Here is a 14,215-nt window from a genome sequence, read left to right on the forward strand (position 1 = left end):
TTTTATATTTAAAATGAGATGTTTATCCTGTATTTGATGAAATAGGATATGGATGAAATCAGATAGGAATGAAATCGTTTAGGGATGAACGGGTTTAGGATGGCTTTAACAGGTTGTACCATTAGCAATAGATGTTGTCTTTAAGAATTTTAAGAGTTTTAGCCAAATGTTTTATAATATAGTATAGATTAATAAAACAATAATAAAACATAATATATTATTATTTGACATTGAAATTTGTACTATTATCAATTCCAGTGGCATTTAACACATGACATTAGCACTCCCCTTTAGTAATGGAAATCAAGTTAGATACGGAGGATATGAATTTGACATGATGGCCGATAATATTTGATTGGATTATCAAATTGTAATGCCTGTGTAGATTTCCTTTTACATCCTGAAGATACTTGAAACTCATCTCCAGATAGCAATGGCGTTTTCCAACTGGTTCTCTCGTCTGCGATCGTCTTATAAACCCAACAAATTCATTCAAAACTCCTTCATCCATTCCAAACACACCCCTCAATCACGCAGTTTAGAGAACACAGTTATAATCAACTCAAACAACAGCAACAAACAATCATGGAGGAGTTTTTTGCTTCCCATTGTTCTCGCCGTCTCCGGTGGCTCTTTTGCATTCCATTTACAGAAAAACGCATCTCTATGCGATGCCCCTAACCACCAAGAAAGGTATTTTAATGTTGATCATCATCATCATCATTTAGTTGATCTTCTGACATGGCTTGGTTGTATTGTTTTGATTGAAACGGTTTTCTGAACCCTTGAATTTTTTTGGCGGGTTTCAGAGTTGGGCGAATTGGGGGAAAAGATAGCACGAAGTATGTGGTAAAGGGCACTTATAAGCCAGTCCCATCTGAACTCATCAGGGAACTGAAGGCCATATGTCAAGTACTCTGTCATATTATTCATTTATAATGTTTCGAATTTCTCCCTCCATTAGAAGTTTGATTATTGCAAACCCTATTACTTTATATGGATCTTGTTACAAATTTACACCAGCTATTTATTTAGACCACTATGTGAAATACCAAATTAACAATCTGCTTTAATCGATATTGTGAAATACCAAAAAACCACTATGGTTTTCAAGAACTATTGACTAATGATCTTGTGAAATACCAAAAAAACCCACAATAGTTTGCAAGAACTATGGATCTAGAACAAAGTAGGGAAAAGTAAGTGCAAAAAACCATAAGGCTTGAGGTTTTTGTCCAAAATCTCTCTTGTTTGCAAGGTATACCATTTTTCTTGCATTTTTGTAAAACCATAGTTTATTTGTAACAAAAAGTCAAGAATCATTGTTCTTAAAGCCAGTCGCTCATGTTGATATGAAGTTTGTTAATTTGTCAAAAACATCATGGAAATTATAAGTGGCTCATATAATTTCTGAAGTCTAGAATGAGTGTTTGACCTTAATTACCAAATAGTGCCTCTTTCTTTGGAAAAAAAAAATTTAATTCAATAATACCTTTCTGCAGCAACCTGGGTAATGTTTTTGTTCTTTCTTATTTTTTGGACCAGAGGCTAAGTTCCTTGAGGTTCTTGATGATTATATGGCAAGTAAAGATAGAACTTTCAAGCTTTATTGGGTCAAGGTTTTTTGGGATTGTAAGAATTGGGACAGGAACCAATATAACAAGGTGGTTTATGCTCATTTTACAGGATAACATGACATTGGATTATGATGAAAGATACTTCCATGGGAAACCACAATACAGCTTTCACAAAGCAGTCAATATCCCTGATGTGGTTGTGTTTCCGAGGTGACACAATTTGTGGTTTTGTCTCAGCACTCTATAAACTTCTTTTTTTCTTTTCTTTCTTGGCTGTTATACCCAACTTTGCTAGTGAAGATTTAGATCATATAATGCGTGAAAGAGTAGGTCGATTTCTGTCCAGACGCCTATAATAAGCTAAGATGAAAGAATTCAAGGTTTTAAAGATAGATATATGCTACTATGAAGTTTTGATGTGCCTGAGAAAAATAGATATTTTGCTTAGCAAAGGATATAACAAGATTTAAATTGTAACGGTAATTCCTGATTAGTAAGAAAAGAGGAGTCACTCAACATGTCCTAACCTGACCAGGTGCATCGAGGCCCTTCAACTTTGGGAGGGTGCAAATGGGAGTCATATGATGTTAATTAGGAGAGGTCACTTCACAATTTTTTGTTTACCCAAAAGGGAGTTTCATTTTAAATTATAATAGGAAGACAATTTTGATGTTTTAACATTCTCTTTCATTTTGTGGAGAATGGATAAATAGCCATTTTGTCAATTTGTACTTGATCAGGTGTAAAGTTGTCCAAAATATGGTATTTTAACGGTTTCTAGATTTTAATGTGGCCTTCTTTCTAGGACTGAAGGCAGTATGAAATAAACATTTGTAGAAAGTATCGTGCTTCCTAAATGTATTCTGTCCAAGTTAGTTGTAGTTTTGTTATTTTAGTTGGTTAAAAAGACGTGATTATAGTTGTCCTAATTCCATCACAAATGAAACTTTATGAGTGCAGGTCTGAAGATGAAGTGTCCAAGATTGTTCGATCTTGTAACAGACATAAGGTCCAATCCCTTGCGTTGCTAGAATTTTCTGCCAGTTCTTTTTCTTGAGTTTAGCCCATGTCATTTTCTTTGAATAATTCTTTTATGTTTTAACACACACAAACTGAGCCAAATAGGAAACACACACATATGCATGTGCTGTGTGTCAATCCTGTGAGGTAGGTCCTCTTCATGTGAACTTGACATTTGTGGGATAGGTTGGTAGTATCGTTTTTAGAATCTGGGATAGTGGCCAAATCCATGATGCAACTGTTATATCTGCATTAATGATACACATTGAAGATCTTAGCGAAATACTGTGATCTGTTTGTTACTCAATTTTCTATACACTGATAGGGTAAAATATTTATACATCTAGTTCTAAAAGTTTGACATGTGTCAGTTCATGGAAAAATTTAGTAGATTAAAATCCTTTAACCAATTCATAAATGGATACATGTCAAATTTAAAGCCACTTGTATAAATTTACACTAACAATACATTACTTTTTTCTCAATTTGTACACTATTAATACGAGCTCATTCATTTTCCATATGCAGGTCCCTATTGTACCATATGGTGGAGCTACATCAATTGAGGGTCACACTTTATCTCCTAATGGAGGTGTTTGCATTGACATGACTCTAATGAAAGTATGAAACACTCTTTCTTGTCGAAATTTATGGTACATGAGCAACCTTGTGCCGTTGTTGGTTGATTTAAAAGATATACATATATGTGGGTGTGTGTTTCAACTTTTTTCTTTCAGCATGTACACTGTTGTGCTTGTGAAGTAAGTTGTTATGTTTCAAAGTGGTCTTAGTTACTAGGAAAAATCCTCATCAGATTGTTTTGTTCCTGTATTCCATGAAAGTTGCAACAACCCATCTTGAATGTCCATCAAAATTGCAAGACTTTGTTTCTTTGGAAAGTTATCAAGGTAGAACTATATGTTTTCCTACTGTCAGCATTACTTGTAATAGCACATTCTTGGGCCTTTACTCATGCTCATGGTCCCAACTAGAAGTCTTTTCACAACTAACTTGTTCCTTTATCTTCTTATAATATTTGAAAAGCCTTTGTGGACTACTCATTCTAACTGAATTAACTGTTCACGTTTAGCATGTTAAAGCTTTACATGTTGAGGACATGGATGTTGTTGTGGAGCCTGGGATTGGATGGATGGAACTTAATGAATACCTAGCTCCTTATGGTCTATTCTTTCCTCTTGACCCCGGTTAGTGTCTTCATGTTCTACATTGCACTTGTGCTTGTTAAAATGGTTTTCCTTCCGCATTGTTCTCGTTTCACTTTTTCTGTATATTTGGAGATTGAGGTGTATATGTTTATGTTGGTAGGACCTGGAGCAACCATTGGAGGGATGTGTGGGACGCGTTGTTCTGGTTCTTTAGCTGTTAGGTAGACTCGTTATCTTGTTTAGTATTTTATCCGTCCCAAACTATGCCGCATTTATTCTAAGATATCATAAGAAGGAAATTGCTGCATTTTTTTGGGACAGGGGTGGTTGACTATAGCAAATATAAACCCTAGTTAGTAGTAATGTTAATGATGATCGATAATAATGACTTATGATTTTGTTTGTATGTATTTGAGGTTGTACTTATGCTTTAAACATGTAGGTATGGAACCATGCGTGACAACGTCATCAATCTCAAGGTTGGTTTCTTACCTTCAATTTCTTTTGATGAAGTCGTGTTGGCATCACACCATGAGTTGTTTCCTTTCTAGGCTGTCTTAGCAGATGGAGAGGTTGTCAAGACTGGATCTCGTGCTCGAAAAAGTGCTGCTGGGTGGGTTCTAATTGTCATTACCGGTGTTTTTTTGTGACAAATAACTCATATGCTGGATAAACTAATCCTTCGGTGCAACTTACCATCCATTGAATGCCTATTTGGAGGGTATACGGGACACTTGTCATCATATAACCACCGTTCTTATAAAAGTTCCTTTACAAGGGCAATATATGGAATAGTAGAAAGTGTGTCATATAGGAATAAGAACGAAATGCATATTTTCCTCGTATCGTCTTTTACTTCTCTTTGGAGACAGTAAAACGAGATAGAGTCGCATGATAGGTTTGTAGTAGAGGATGAAATGAGAACTAATTGAATTTTGATTGTATTGGGGAAATCAGTTAGATATCAATTGGAAGGATATTGCTGGTCCTCGATCATGATTGAAGTTGTGTGTTTCAGGTATGATCTTACTCGGCTCATGATTGGCAGTGAAGGCACCCTGGGTGTGATAACAGAAGTTACACTGCGCCTGCAGAAAATTCCGCAACATTCAATTGTAAGTTTGTTTTTTATAAAATTACTTAAGACTTCCTTTTTTATTTTTTTCTAATTGAATAAGGGCAAAAGAGGAAGAAATAGACAGACCTTTCTGCTTACACACAGTTGACTTGTAGGTTGCCATGTGCAATTTTCCTACCATCAAAGATGCAGCTGATGTTGCAATAGCAGCTATGTTGTCTGGCATACAAGTATGTTTTTTTCTCTTTCTGTTTTGCAATAACTTTCACCGTCTTTTTTATTCCAGAATCTTTCAACTCTCATTAAGTTCATGCAATATAAGTGCTTTGGAAGGATCTGTCACATGTGCATTTGAGTAATTTCTTCTCAAAGTGCTCTTATATATTTTTTGACATCCATTTTGATAGATTTTTCATCTGTTTTTTTTTTGTGGTTCTCTAGTTCCTTTTTTTTTTGCAAAGTTCTCACTTGATCTTTACGGGTTGGGTTCCGGTGAGAAGGAGAGTTAAGGTGAGAAGTGTAAGAAGGGATCTCCACCCTTGGATGCACATTAGGATGAGATGCACCGGATCAATCCCCATATCAAGCGCGATTCATGGGTGAGTTTGAGATCAAGGGTGGAGATCCCTTCTTATGCTTCTCACACGATCCTTCTCCTGATCTTTGCCCTAGATATATACACATAGCAGCATCTGTAATCATATCAATATCCATAACATTTCTTATGGCTATATCATGGTCTTCTCTTGTCCATCTTTTTTCTCTGACTGGAGGTGAAAGATGCAATATAGTGTAACTTTCTTGCCAATTGATGGTAAAATAAAAAAATAGTTTGGTACGAGTTGGAGACAAGATAACATTTTAAATTAACATATTAAATTGGAAAATAGAGCAAAGCACAACATTTAATGCTTAAAAGATGCATTATTTAGATAAAGTTCTTGTTCAAGGAGCTGGCTCTTACAAAAGAACCCTCTCAACTTGATTGAGCTGCGGATGTATACATTTCCCTTTTGCCACCATCTGCTGGTGAAAATTTGTCTCGGTACAAAAAAATTGTGCATATCTTGCTGCTTGTAAATTGACAATGAATGTTCATCATTATTCATCTAAATAACTGCAAGAACATGTTGATCACGAGTGGAATTGAATTCTGAATGATTGTAGGGATGAACTCTGATCCTGTTTGTGCTAGGTGTCCAGGGTGGAGCTGTTAGATGAGGTTCAAGTGAAGGCTGTCAATATTGCCAATGGGAAAGACTTGCCCGAATTTCCAACTTTGATGTTTGAATTTATCGGCACAGGTGATTCCTGTTCTCCTTGTTGGTCTTTCAAATCCTTAACCGGAATACCAACTGATGCAATTTGGTTGCTCAATTCAATTTGTAAGTGGAGAGTTGATACATTTTGTAACTGTATTGTTGAAACTGCAAAGAAAGGAAGTTGCGTAGAAAAAGGGGATTTTACTTCCGGCAAATAGAATCCCTTTTTCTTACATTTGTGGCATAAACCATAATCTTGAAAGACTAGTTTTATTAGTTCTAAAACATTTTGCATAGTTATAAAAATGGAGGGTTGCTGATACCTTGTGCTTATAAATTTCTTTTTACAAGACTGCTAAGATTTGGCATCAAATTGACTATTTTACAGAAGCATATACACGTGAGCAGACACTTATAGTTCAGAAGATTGTATCTGAGCATAGTGGCTCGGACTTCGTTTTTGCAGAAGATGCAGAAACTAAAAAGGAACTTTGGAAGGTTAGTTGGTGTTTATCGCTGCATGGTTGTTACATGGGGTTTTGACATGCTATATATTTCTTGATGTCTTTTCTCCCTTTTAGTAAATCACCAATTTCGTTAGTATTTTCTTCATGAAAACAAAATATTAGCCACTATGAGACTAACTTAATGCTATAAGTTTGCCTCTTTATGTCTGCTTTTGTGTTGCGTTGTTGTATTATCCTTTTGAGTTTTAAACTTGTAGTATTTTTAAAATTTTCTTTTCTCGCTCCCTCTTCTTTCTAGATAAGGAAAGAGGCTCTCTATGCCTGCTTAGCAATGGCGCCTAATTTTGAAGCAATGACAACGGTCAGTCTATAACTAGTTTTCTTTTATTTTCCCTCCAAAATCATAATTGCATTATAAAGTAACTCCTATATCTTGATGGTTGACCAGAAAAGTCAATTATATCTCGTTTGATGGGGGAAATTTCACTATCTTTTTTTTTCTCTCATTCTTTTTCGGTGGGAAGTATATTTGCAAAATTTATGCTTAAACTCTTTGCAGGATGTATGTGTTCCCTTATCACAACTTGCTGGACTAATATCTAAATCTAAAGAAGAGCTAGATGCTTCATCGCTGCTATGGTATGCTTCATCCACATTAATTATGTGTATTCTGTACACCTTGACTTGATGTTAAACTATTGGCCATTATCAAGAAAACAAAGGTCAAAAATCCCTCCATCCCCAATCTTTCATATACCTGTTGGTTATGGAACATGGATTTGCACCAAGGTTGTCTTTTTCTATATTTTCATTTTCATACCCGAGATGAAATACTTACAGATATAGTTATATAAAGTTTGACCCATTCCTGTTGACAGCATGGTGATTGCTCATGCTGGAGATGGTAACTTTCACACTGTGATTTTGTTCGATCCAGCAGACGAGGAACAGCGCAAAGAAGCTGAAAGATTGAACAATTTTATGGTTCATGCTGCTCTATCAATGGACGGTACGGAAATTTATTGATTCACTTGCGTACTCACTCGCATTTACATCTGAGTTTGTAACTACTGATCTCAGGTACATGTACTGGAGAACATGGCGTAGGCACGGGGAAAGTGAAGGTAAGCATATATACATGCACATTGAGATGACTTCAACTTATGAGTTTTTTTTGCAGATTGTTGAGTTGATTTGAAATATTGATTGCATTTGGTGCAGTATCTTGAAAAAGAACTTGGAGTAGAGAATTTGAGGGCAATGAAAAAGATAAAGGCTGCTTTGGATCCCAACAACATCATGAATCCTGGAAAGCTTATTCCCCCACATATTTGTTTCTAATGGAGATTCATAGATACAAGACACTCCAAGTCTCTTGTTGTTAATCTCGCCATACGTCTTCAGTTTGAATCTCGTGAAGGCCTTTAGGGTTTTCCTAGTTGTTACAAAATATTTTACATATGTACAAATTGTTACATATTGTATGTGTTTGCAAGCCAGATGAGACAACTGCTCTACCCCCTAATGTTTGGTTTTCAAGAATTCAGTATTCCTCTTGCGAGGGTATGCAATCTTGACTAATTTAATATGAATATGAAGTTAATCGCTATACGAACCCTTGAATAACTGTTATATTTTTTTTCCTCAATCGCAACTTCTTAAAAAAATAAATATATTGATTTAAAATTTATGACACATACATTATACATTGAAGTACGCATGTGTTGGGGATGAAAACGGGATGTGTAATGCATCCCTGATCCATGCTTAAGCCCCCATCCCTGACCTTGCTTTTACTATTGCCTGACGGGTTCGAGGAGAAGGAGTCCTTGACGGATTCAGGGGACCGGTGGGCACCCGTTTAGTAAAAAACGATGTATTTTAAAGTTAAAATTATAATGAGTCGTCGTTACATTAATTAACAATATTGAAAATAAAATTAATTTATGATTTAGTAATAAACATATATCCTTGTATATATTCATTTATACACACGCTATATGTCTATGATAATAAAATAAAAGATTTAATTAAGGTCGGATGAGGACAAGTGATGCCATATCCGACCCTAACTTTGAGTATGAAGATAACTCTTTACCTCATTACCTGCTAAAATACGAAATCTTCACCCCGTTAAGATAAGACACCTACAGATACCTGTCCAAACAGATAAAATTTTCAATCTCTTTTAGTAGGTCGACCTTTTCATGGATTTAGAAATTTAGGGAGTTGTTACATCATTTGGTGTTATTATAAAATTTAATAGTTTAAAGAAAAAAAATAAAAGTAGAAAAATTAGTTGTAGAGTCCGACAGCCAACCCACGAACTCTTTGCATCGGTCCTACCACAGCTTTTTAGATCTTTTGTATTTACTGTTATATATCTCGTAATAAAATAATAGTCGTTTCTTTGTCCGGATATCCAAAAGATTTTTGATACAAAAATTACAATTCTAGGGTTTCAGATTCTATCACCCGCTCTTTTAATTCCCAATCATTTCTCCACGGTTTTCTCCAAATAAATTCCCTCCCCAATCTCTAGGTCAAATTTTCGCTAGATTTCTCATTTTTATTGGGAAAATTTTCATATCTGGACATCGGCATGGGCTGAGCCCCCTACGGGCCCTTGATTTCCTCCACAAAATCCTTCAAGGTAATGTAATTTTGAACAATTAGGTCAAGAATCTTACCGGAATATGTGTGATTATATTTGTATTTCCGTTTCAGAAATATTTTGTGATCGCGTTGACCTAAATTTGTAGTTAGAAACTTATATTCGATTAAATTGTTTGTTATTTTTGTATGTTCTGATTGAATATGTGGGTTATCACAGGGTTCTGTTGTCGTTTACATTTATCTGGAAGGATTGATGGTTTTTTATATGGTAAACGATCTCCTTTGAAGGGGTGGGGGGGTTCAGAAACTATTTGGTGCGACGAAATCTTCCATTGAGTAGGGTGGTTTGTTTTTGACTGATTTGATGAACGTTTGCTATAAATATGGAGTCTGAGAGTGAGCAGCCTGAGGCAACTGTGATCAAATGGTGTGATTGTGGGTGTGATTGTTGTTCTGCAAAATTTGACGGATCATATTCTGGGGCATGGGTTCGCTCCATGAAGAGAAAGCTTGATGAGAGAGATGACGATAAATTGTTCATTCCTGGTCTTTTGATTCCTGATGTGGCTCGTGTAGACATTGGAAATGAATGTGTTGCGTTGCGGGAGATGGTTAGCAGCCAACAACAAACCATTCAAGAGATGTCGGATGAATTGGATGAGGAGAGAAACGCCGCTTCCTCGGCCGCCAATGAGGCCATGTCGATGATCTTGAGGTTGCAGCGTGAAAAGGCTGAAGTCCAGATGGAGGCCCGGCAATTCAAGCGTTTTTCTGAGGAGAAGATGGCTCATGACCAGCAAGAGATTATGTCAATGGAGGATTTCTTGTACAAGAGAGAACAAACCATACAAGCTCTGACTTGTGAGGTGCAGGCATATAAACACAGGATGTTTAGTTATGGTCTCACAGAATCCGAAGTAGAGGGGCTGAACGGTGGTTTGACACGCAGTAATAGTCTTGGCACAAACCTGGAGAACCAATATGAGTTCCCTGCATATAATTACCCTCCTCTAAAATGCCATTTGATTGAAAATCATGTGGATCCCGAGTTTGACAATGGGACAGTTGATATAGAGCAGTATGCATTTGGCGAGTCCCCACATTCTCTGAGAGATATAGAAGAAAGGATCAATCAATTGGAGACGAGTCCTAATCATAGTCCAGTGCTGGAGAAGGTGATTGTTGGTCACTCACCATGGCTGCAGGATCATTCACAGAAGTTATCTACTGATAATGCTGAATCATTCATCGCAACTAAAGAAGACTTTGTGTCTGATTCTCCTGATCTCAAGAAGGTGGAGAGTGCATCCGAATTTGGAGATGACATGAGTGACAGGATATATACCGTTGACTCTATTCATAATGCAGCATCTTTTGATGATGATCTCAAGGCTAATCGTGGTGTATATGATGATCTTGATAGTACTCGAAATGATTCATCATATCGCACCGATATTGGGGATATAGAGGTGAAGAAGCTATATGCAAGGCTTCATGCCCTGGAGGCAGACAGGGAATCCATGAAGCAGGCACTCATGTCCATGCGGACCGATAAAGCACAATTGGTACTGCTTAAGGAAATAGCTCAGCATTTGTACAAAGACATGTCGCCACCAAGCAGGATGCCTGTTAAGAAGCGATCTGTGTTTGGGAACTTTACCTTTTTCGTGCTGTTCAAGGTAATAGCAAATTACGTTTGTGATAAATTCATGTTACAATGCTGCACATATCTGTTAAGTTGCATGTGCTATATGGAGTTCTTAATTTGTTAGTGATTTTAGTTAAATATTTGCTTATGATGTTTTGGTAATATGTTTATAAATATTTTTGATCATATGCTTCCTATAGATTTCTTAGCTCACCATCAGAAGTGTGGTTGATCATTCATACATTTATCAGAATCATCTTGTCTCGATTAGTTGTAATGCATTCCTTTCCTTAATACGAGTTGATGGGCTTGGCAATAGTTTTTCCCCTCCTGTTGCCAATTCTATTTTTCAGCATAATTCATATGTGAGGGCATAATTTTCTCTCTGTTTAAACTAAGTAACGACCGTTCTTACCTTGCTTTAATCTATGTTTCAACCATATCTCTGATAGATTTTATTGAACCTATCCCAACTAATCAGGGATAAAATACTTGTCATTGTTGCTGATCTTTCAAGTATGGTCACCTTCTCAGGAACTCAATTCTCTTGCTATAACCACTTTTGGTATTTTCAAGTTTTGTTGGTATGAACTGTGAGTTTTTGTGTTTATAGCAGTTAGCACTTGGTACATGATAGATGTTTCAGCTATATGTATATGCTCTTGCCCTTGTTGACTGATCATATAGTGTAGTAGATGTTTCAGTTATATGTATATGCTCTTGCCTTGTTGACTGATCGTATACTGTAGGAACTTTTGATAGACATTGATCATGAGAAGGTTTCCAGGAAATTCTGTATTTATATTTTTTGATGAGTAACCAAACCAAATGAAACGAAAACCATGAATATAAAAAGGTTTCCAAGAACTTTTTATTGGAGGTCATGTCTTCGACCTTCGTAAATGTCTAAGGTTGTCATGTCCGTTGTCAATAGCTCATTCCATGTGCTCCTGGATATGTTCCTTCTTGTCGCGCCTTCGACCGTCATACTTTCTACTTTTCTCACTGATGCCGCAATGGGTATCTTGCGAACGTGTCCAACCCTCACTCAATTTATCGTTTTGCACACAGCTCCCTACTCCGCCTGGAAGGACTTGTTCAATATCTTGTCTAACATGTTCCAACCACAAGTCTAAGCATCCTCGTTTCTACAACTTTCAACTTCCTCTCATGGGCCTTCTTTCTTGCCCAACACTCTGACCCATACAACATGGCTGGTCTAATGGCTATCCTGGAAAATTTGCTTTCCATTAAGTGAACATTTTTGTCACACAACACCCCCTTAGCAACTTTCCAATTTAACCGCCCAACTTTACATGGTGCGTTACTTCGTCCTCACCTCTACCCCTGTTTGATTGAGGAGCTTAAACATGTCTTTTGTCTTGGAGCAACTAATACACAAGCCTTGTGTTTCCCAAGCCGCCTTCCACTGCTTCAACCTCTCGACATCCCTTCGACTCCACTAACAACACAACATCACTTGCTAATAACATACAATATATGACGCTCCTCTGGATCCATCTGGAGATTTCATCTGAAATCACAACAAATAGGAACTGGATTATTGCTTATCCGTTGTGCAGCCCTATCTCGATCCGTAAATACCTTTTCCGGTTTCACACGAGTCCTCATCCGGTCGTACATGACATTTTTCTGAAAATTAGATACCAGGTGCTAATCTTTAGTATGCATTTTAAAATTGATCTTATTTTGAGGACCTTGAGACGGTTTTTAGGTGAAGAACATGTCACATTAGTTATTGATTTGGGTATATGTCATACCACCTTTACTGCATCCTTATTGATGTACCGAGCCTTATCTTGCTAAACATTTGACTGGTGCAGGGAGCTCCTGCATTGAGTGCAGGACCAGTAGTTCCTTTGAATTTCTTTCTTGACTGCTTACATTCTCCATTCACAAATGAGTTTTATTTAAATATCTTTGTTTGTTGTTGGATTTTCATCAAACTTTTACTTATAAGTATTATGTTGATCTCTTTGGCCAGTGGATCGCATCATTTCTTTTTTGGAGAAGGAGAGCACGTCAAAGCAAGTAAGTTGATCGTCTTTGTTGTCAAGTTCTTCCATTATCTTGTGTTATGGTCGTAAGTGTTTCTTCTGCTCAAACATGCAATTTTTTATCTTCTTTTTTTCAGATACATGTTTGGTATGTCGGTCAATAACGTGGGGTTGCGAATGGTGTTAGACAAGGGACCGCAAATGGGGCAATGGAGGTGTCTTTCAAGAACGCAGTTGTTGAAATATTGATTTGGACTTTCTGCCAGGTTTAAACATCTACAACACACTGTTTGGTTTTTGGATTTTATATAAATAATTTCTTTGGGGATCATAGTGGGGGAAGTGTTGGTTGCTTTTGATCTTTTGAAATTGGACTGGTTGATTAGCGAGTGTTGAAGAAAATGTGGATACAAATATAGTGAGTGGTAGGAGAAGATTGGCGCCCTGGTTTGTAAGGTGTTCTTGAATGCATGAATATTATTTGGTGTCTATTGCATTGTAAATTACGAATATGATTTGGTGGATATGAAGTTGAAGATTGCAGGTTTTTTGATATGAAACCTGTAGAAGATTACACTGACTGCAATAGAAACCAAAAAAAGAGATTGCAGTTACTCTGCTTTGGTTCCGAATGCAAATTTTAAACGGAGTAACTTCGTATACGTTTCCTTGTTTAAAATCATCGTGGTCCCAATTTGCCAGCCGTCGTCACTTCTTGTGTGTACAAAAACTGAAATATATATTTGTAACCATTCATTTGTATGTATGATGTGCACACAAATAATCCTCAATTGAGCTACATGTTCTATGAAGTTCATAAAAGTTCTACACCCTTCAATTGAAAATATATCCAACGGTTTGAAAATTATTTATTTTTAGATGATGTTGTTTGTAAATTATTTATTTTTATAGTCATATAAAAAATGACCTATTTAAACCATATAATGATGTACATTAATCTTTCCAATAAACTTTTTTACAATACATGTATTCAAAAAATCCGCATTTCACATTTTATTTTTCGATTATGTAATGACAACAATGTTTATTTTAATGTCACTTTAAAGTTAAGCATCACGATAGTTAGGCATGGTGGGTTAAGCATTTCAAGAAAGGTGGCATGAATTAAAATCAACGATGGCACAAAAATTAACGTAATAAAAGAATAAAATAATTAATTATATTAAATACAATAAAAAACATTAATAAATCAATTTCAGTTTCAACAATTTACATACTATTGTCATGTCAACCACTAAAACTCAAATTTAAGTTCCCGTATAATAATGTAGCCTCTCAAATTTATGACAACGATGCTTATGAACAATATAAAACGAATAATGGTGGTAACATCATTAAGGGT

The 14,215-nt window shown here is 36.3% G+C and overlaps 2 protein-coding genes across 2 annotated transcripts; both read left to right on the forward strand.

Moving 5' to 3' along the window:
* The first annotated feature begins 433 nt into the window (after nucleotides 1–433).
* Nucleotides 434–8,151, forward strand: LOC112517256 (D-lactate dehydrogenase [cytochrome], mitochondrial). Its single transcript, XM_025124633.1, has 18 exons — nucleotides 434–693; nucleotides 810–912; nucleotides 1,687–1,787; nucleotides 2,538–2,586; nucleotides 3,126–3,218; nucleotides 3,688–3,802; nucleotides 3,924–3,984; nucleotides 4,206–4,242; nucleotides 4,315–4,376; nucleotides 4,782–4,878; nucleotides 4,997–5,071; nucleotides 6,037–6,145; nucleotides 6,492–6,601; nucleotides 6,869–6,931; nucleotides 7,130–7,209; nucleotides 7,449–7,579; nucleotides 7,651–7,694; nucleotides 7,792–8,151. Exons 1-18 carry the CDS (start codon nucleotides 434–436, stop codon nucleotides 7,909–7,911), a joined length of 1,710 nt encoding a protein of 569 aa, XP_024980401.1. The 3' UTR covers nucleotides 7,912–8,151.
* A 918-nt stretch (nucleotides 8,152–9,069) lies between these two features.
* LOC112501250 (myosin-binding protein 7-like) lies at nucleotides 9,070–13,400 on the forward strand. The gene is made up of 4 exons (XM_025104964.1): nucleotides 9,070–9,223; nucleotides 9,404–10,865; nucleotides 12,840–12,886; nucleotides 12,990–13,400. The coding sequence occupies exons 2-4, from the start codon at nucleotides 9,570–9,572 to the stop codon at nucleotides 13,099–13,101; spliced, it is 1,455 nt and encodes a 484-aa protein (XP_024960732.1). The 5' UTR covers nucleotides 9,070–9,223; nucleotides 9,404–9,569; the 3' UTR covers nucleotides 13,102–13,400.
* Nucleotides 13,401–14,215: the final 815 nt, after the last annotated feature.

This window comes from Cynara cardunculus, assembly GCF_001531365.2.
Source record: "Cynara cardunculus var. scolymus isolate 2C chromosome LG 1, CcrdV1, whole genome shotgun sequence".
Taxonomy (NCBI): Eukaryota; Viridiplantae; Streptophyta; class Magnoliopsida; order Asterales; family Asteraceae; genus Cynara; species Cynara cardunculus.

Coding starts and splice junctions, on each gene's coding strand:
- LOC112501250 (XM_025104964.1), top strand. CDS start 9,570: ATGGAGTCTGAGAGTGAGCAGCCTGAGGCAACTGTGATCAAATGGTGT. Junction 10,866..12,839: donor CCTTTTTCGTGCTGTTCAAG/GTAATAGCAAAT, acceptor CTCTTTGGCCAG/TGGATCGCATCATTTCTTTT. Junction 12,887..12,989: donor AGGAGAGCACGTCAAAGCAA/GTAAGTTGATCG, acceptor TCTTTTTTTCAG/ATACATGTTTGGTATGTCGG.
- LOC112517256 (XM_025124633.1), top strand. CDS start 434: ATGGCGTTTTCCAACTGGTTCTCTCGTCTGCGATCGTCTTATAAACCC. Junction 694..809: donor GCCCCTAACCACCAAGAAAG/GTATTTTAATGT, acceptor GGCGGGTTTCAG/AGTTGGGCGAATTGGGGGAA. Junction 6,602..6,868: donor CTAAAAAGGAACTTTGGAAG/GTTAGTTGGTGT, acceptor TCTTCTTTCTAG/ATAAGGAAAGAGGCTCTCTA.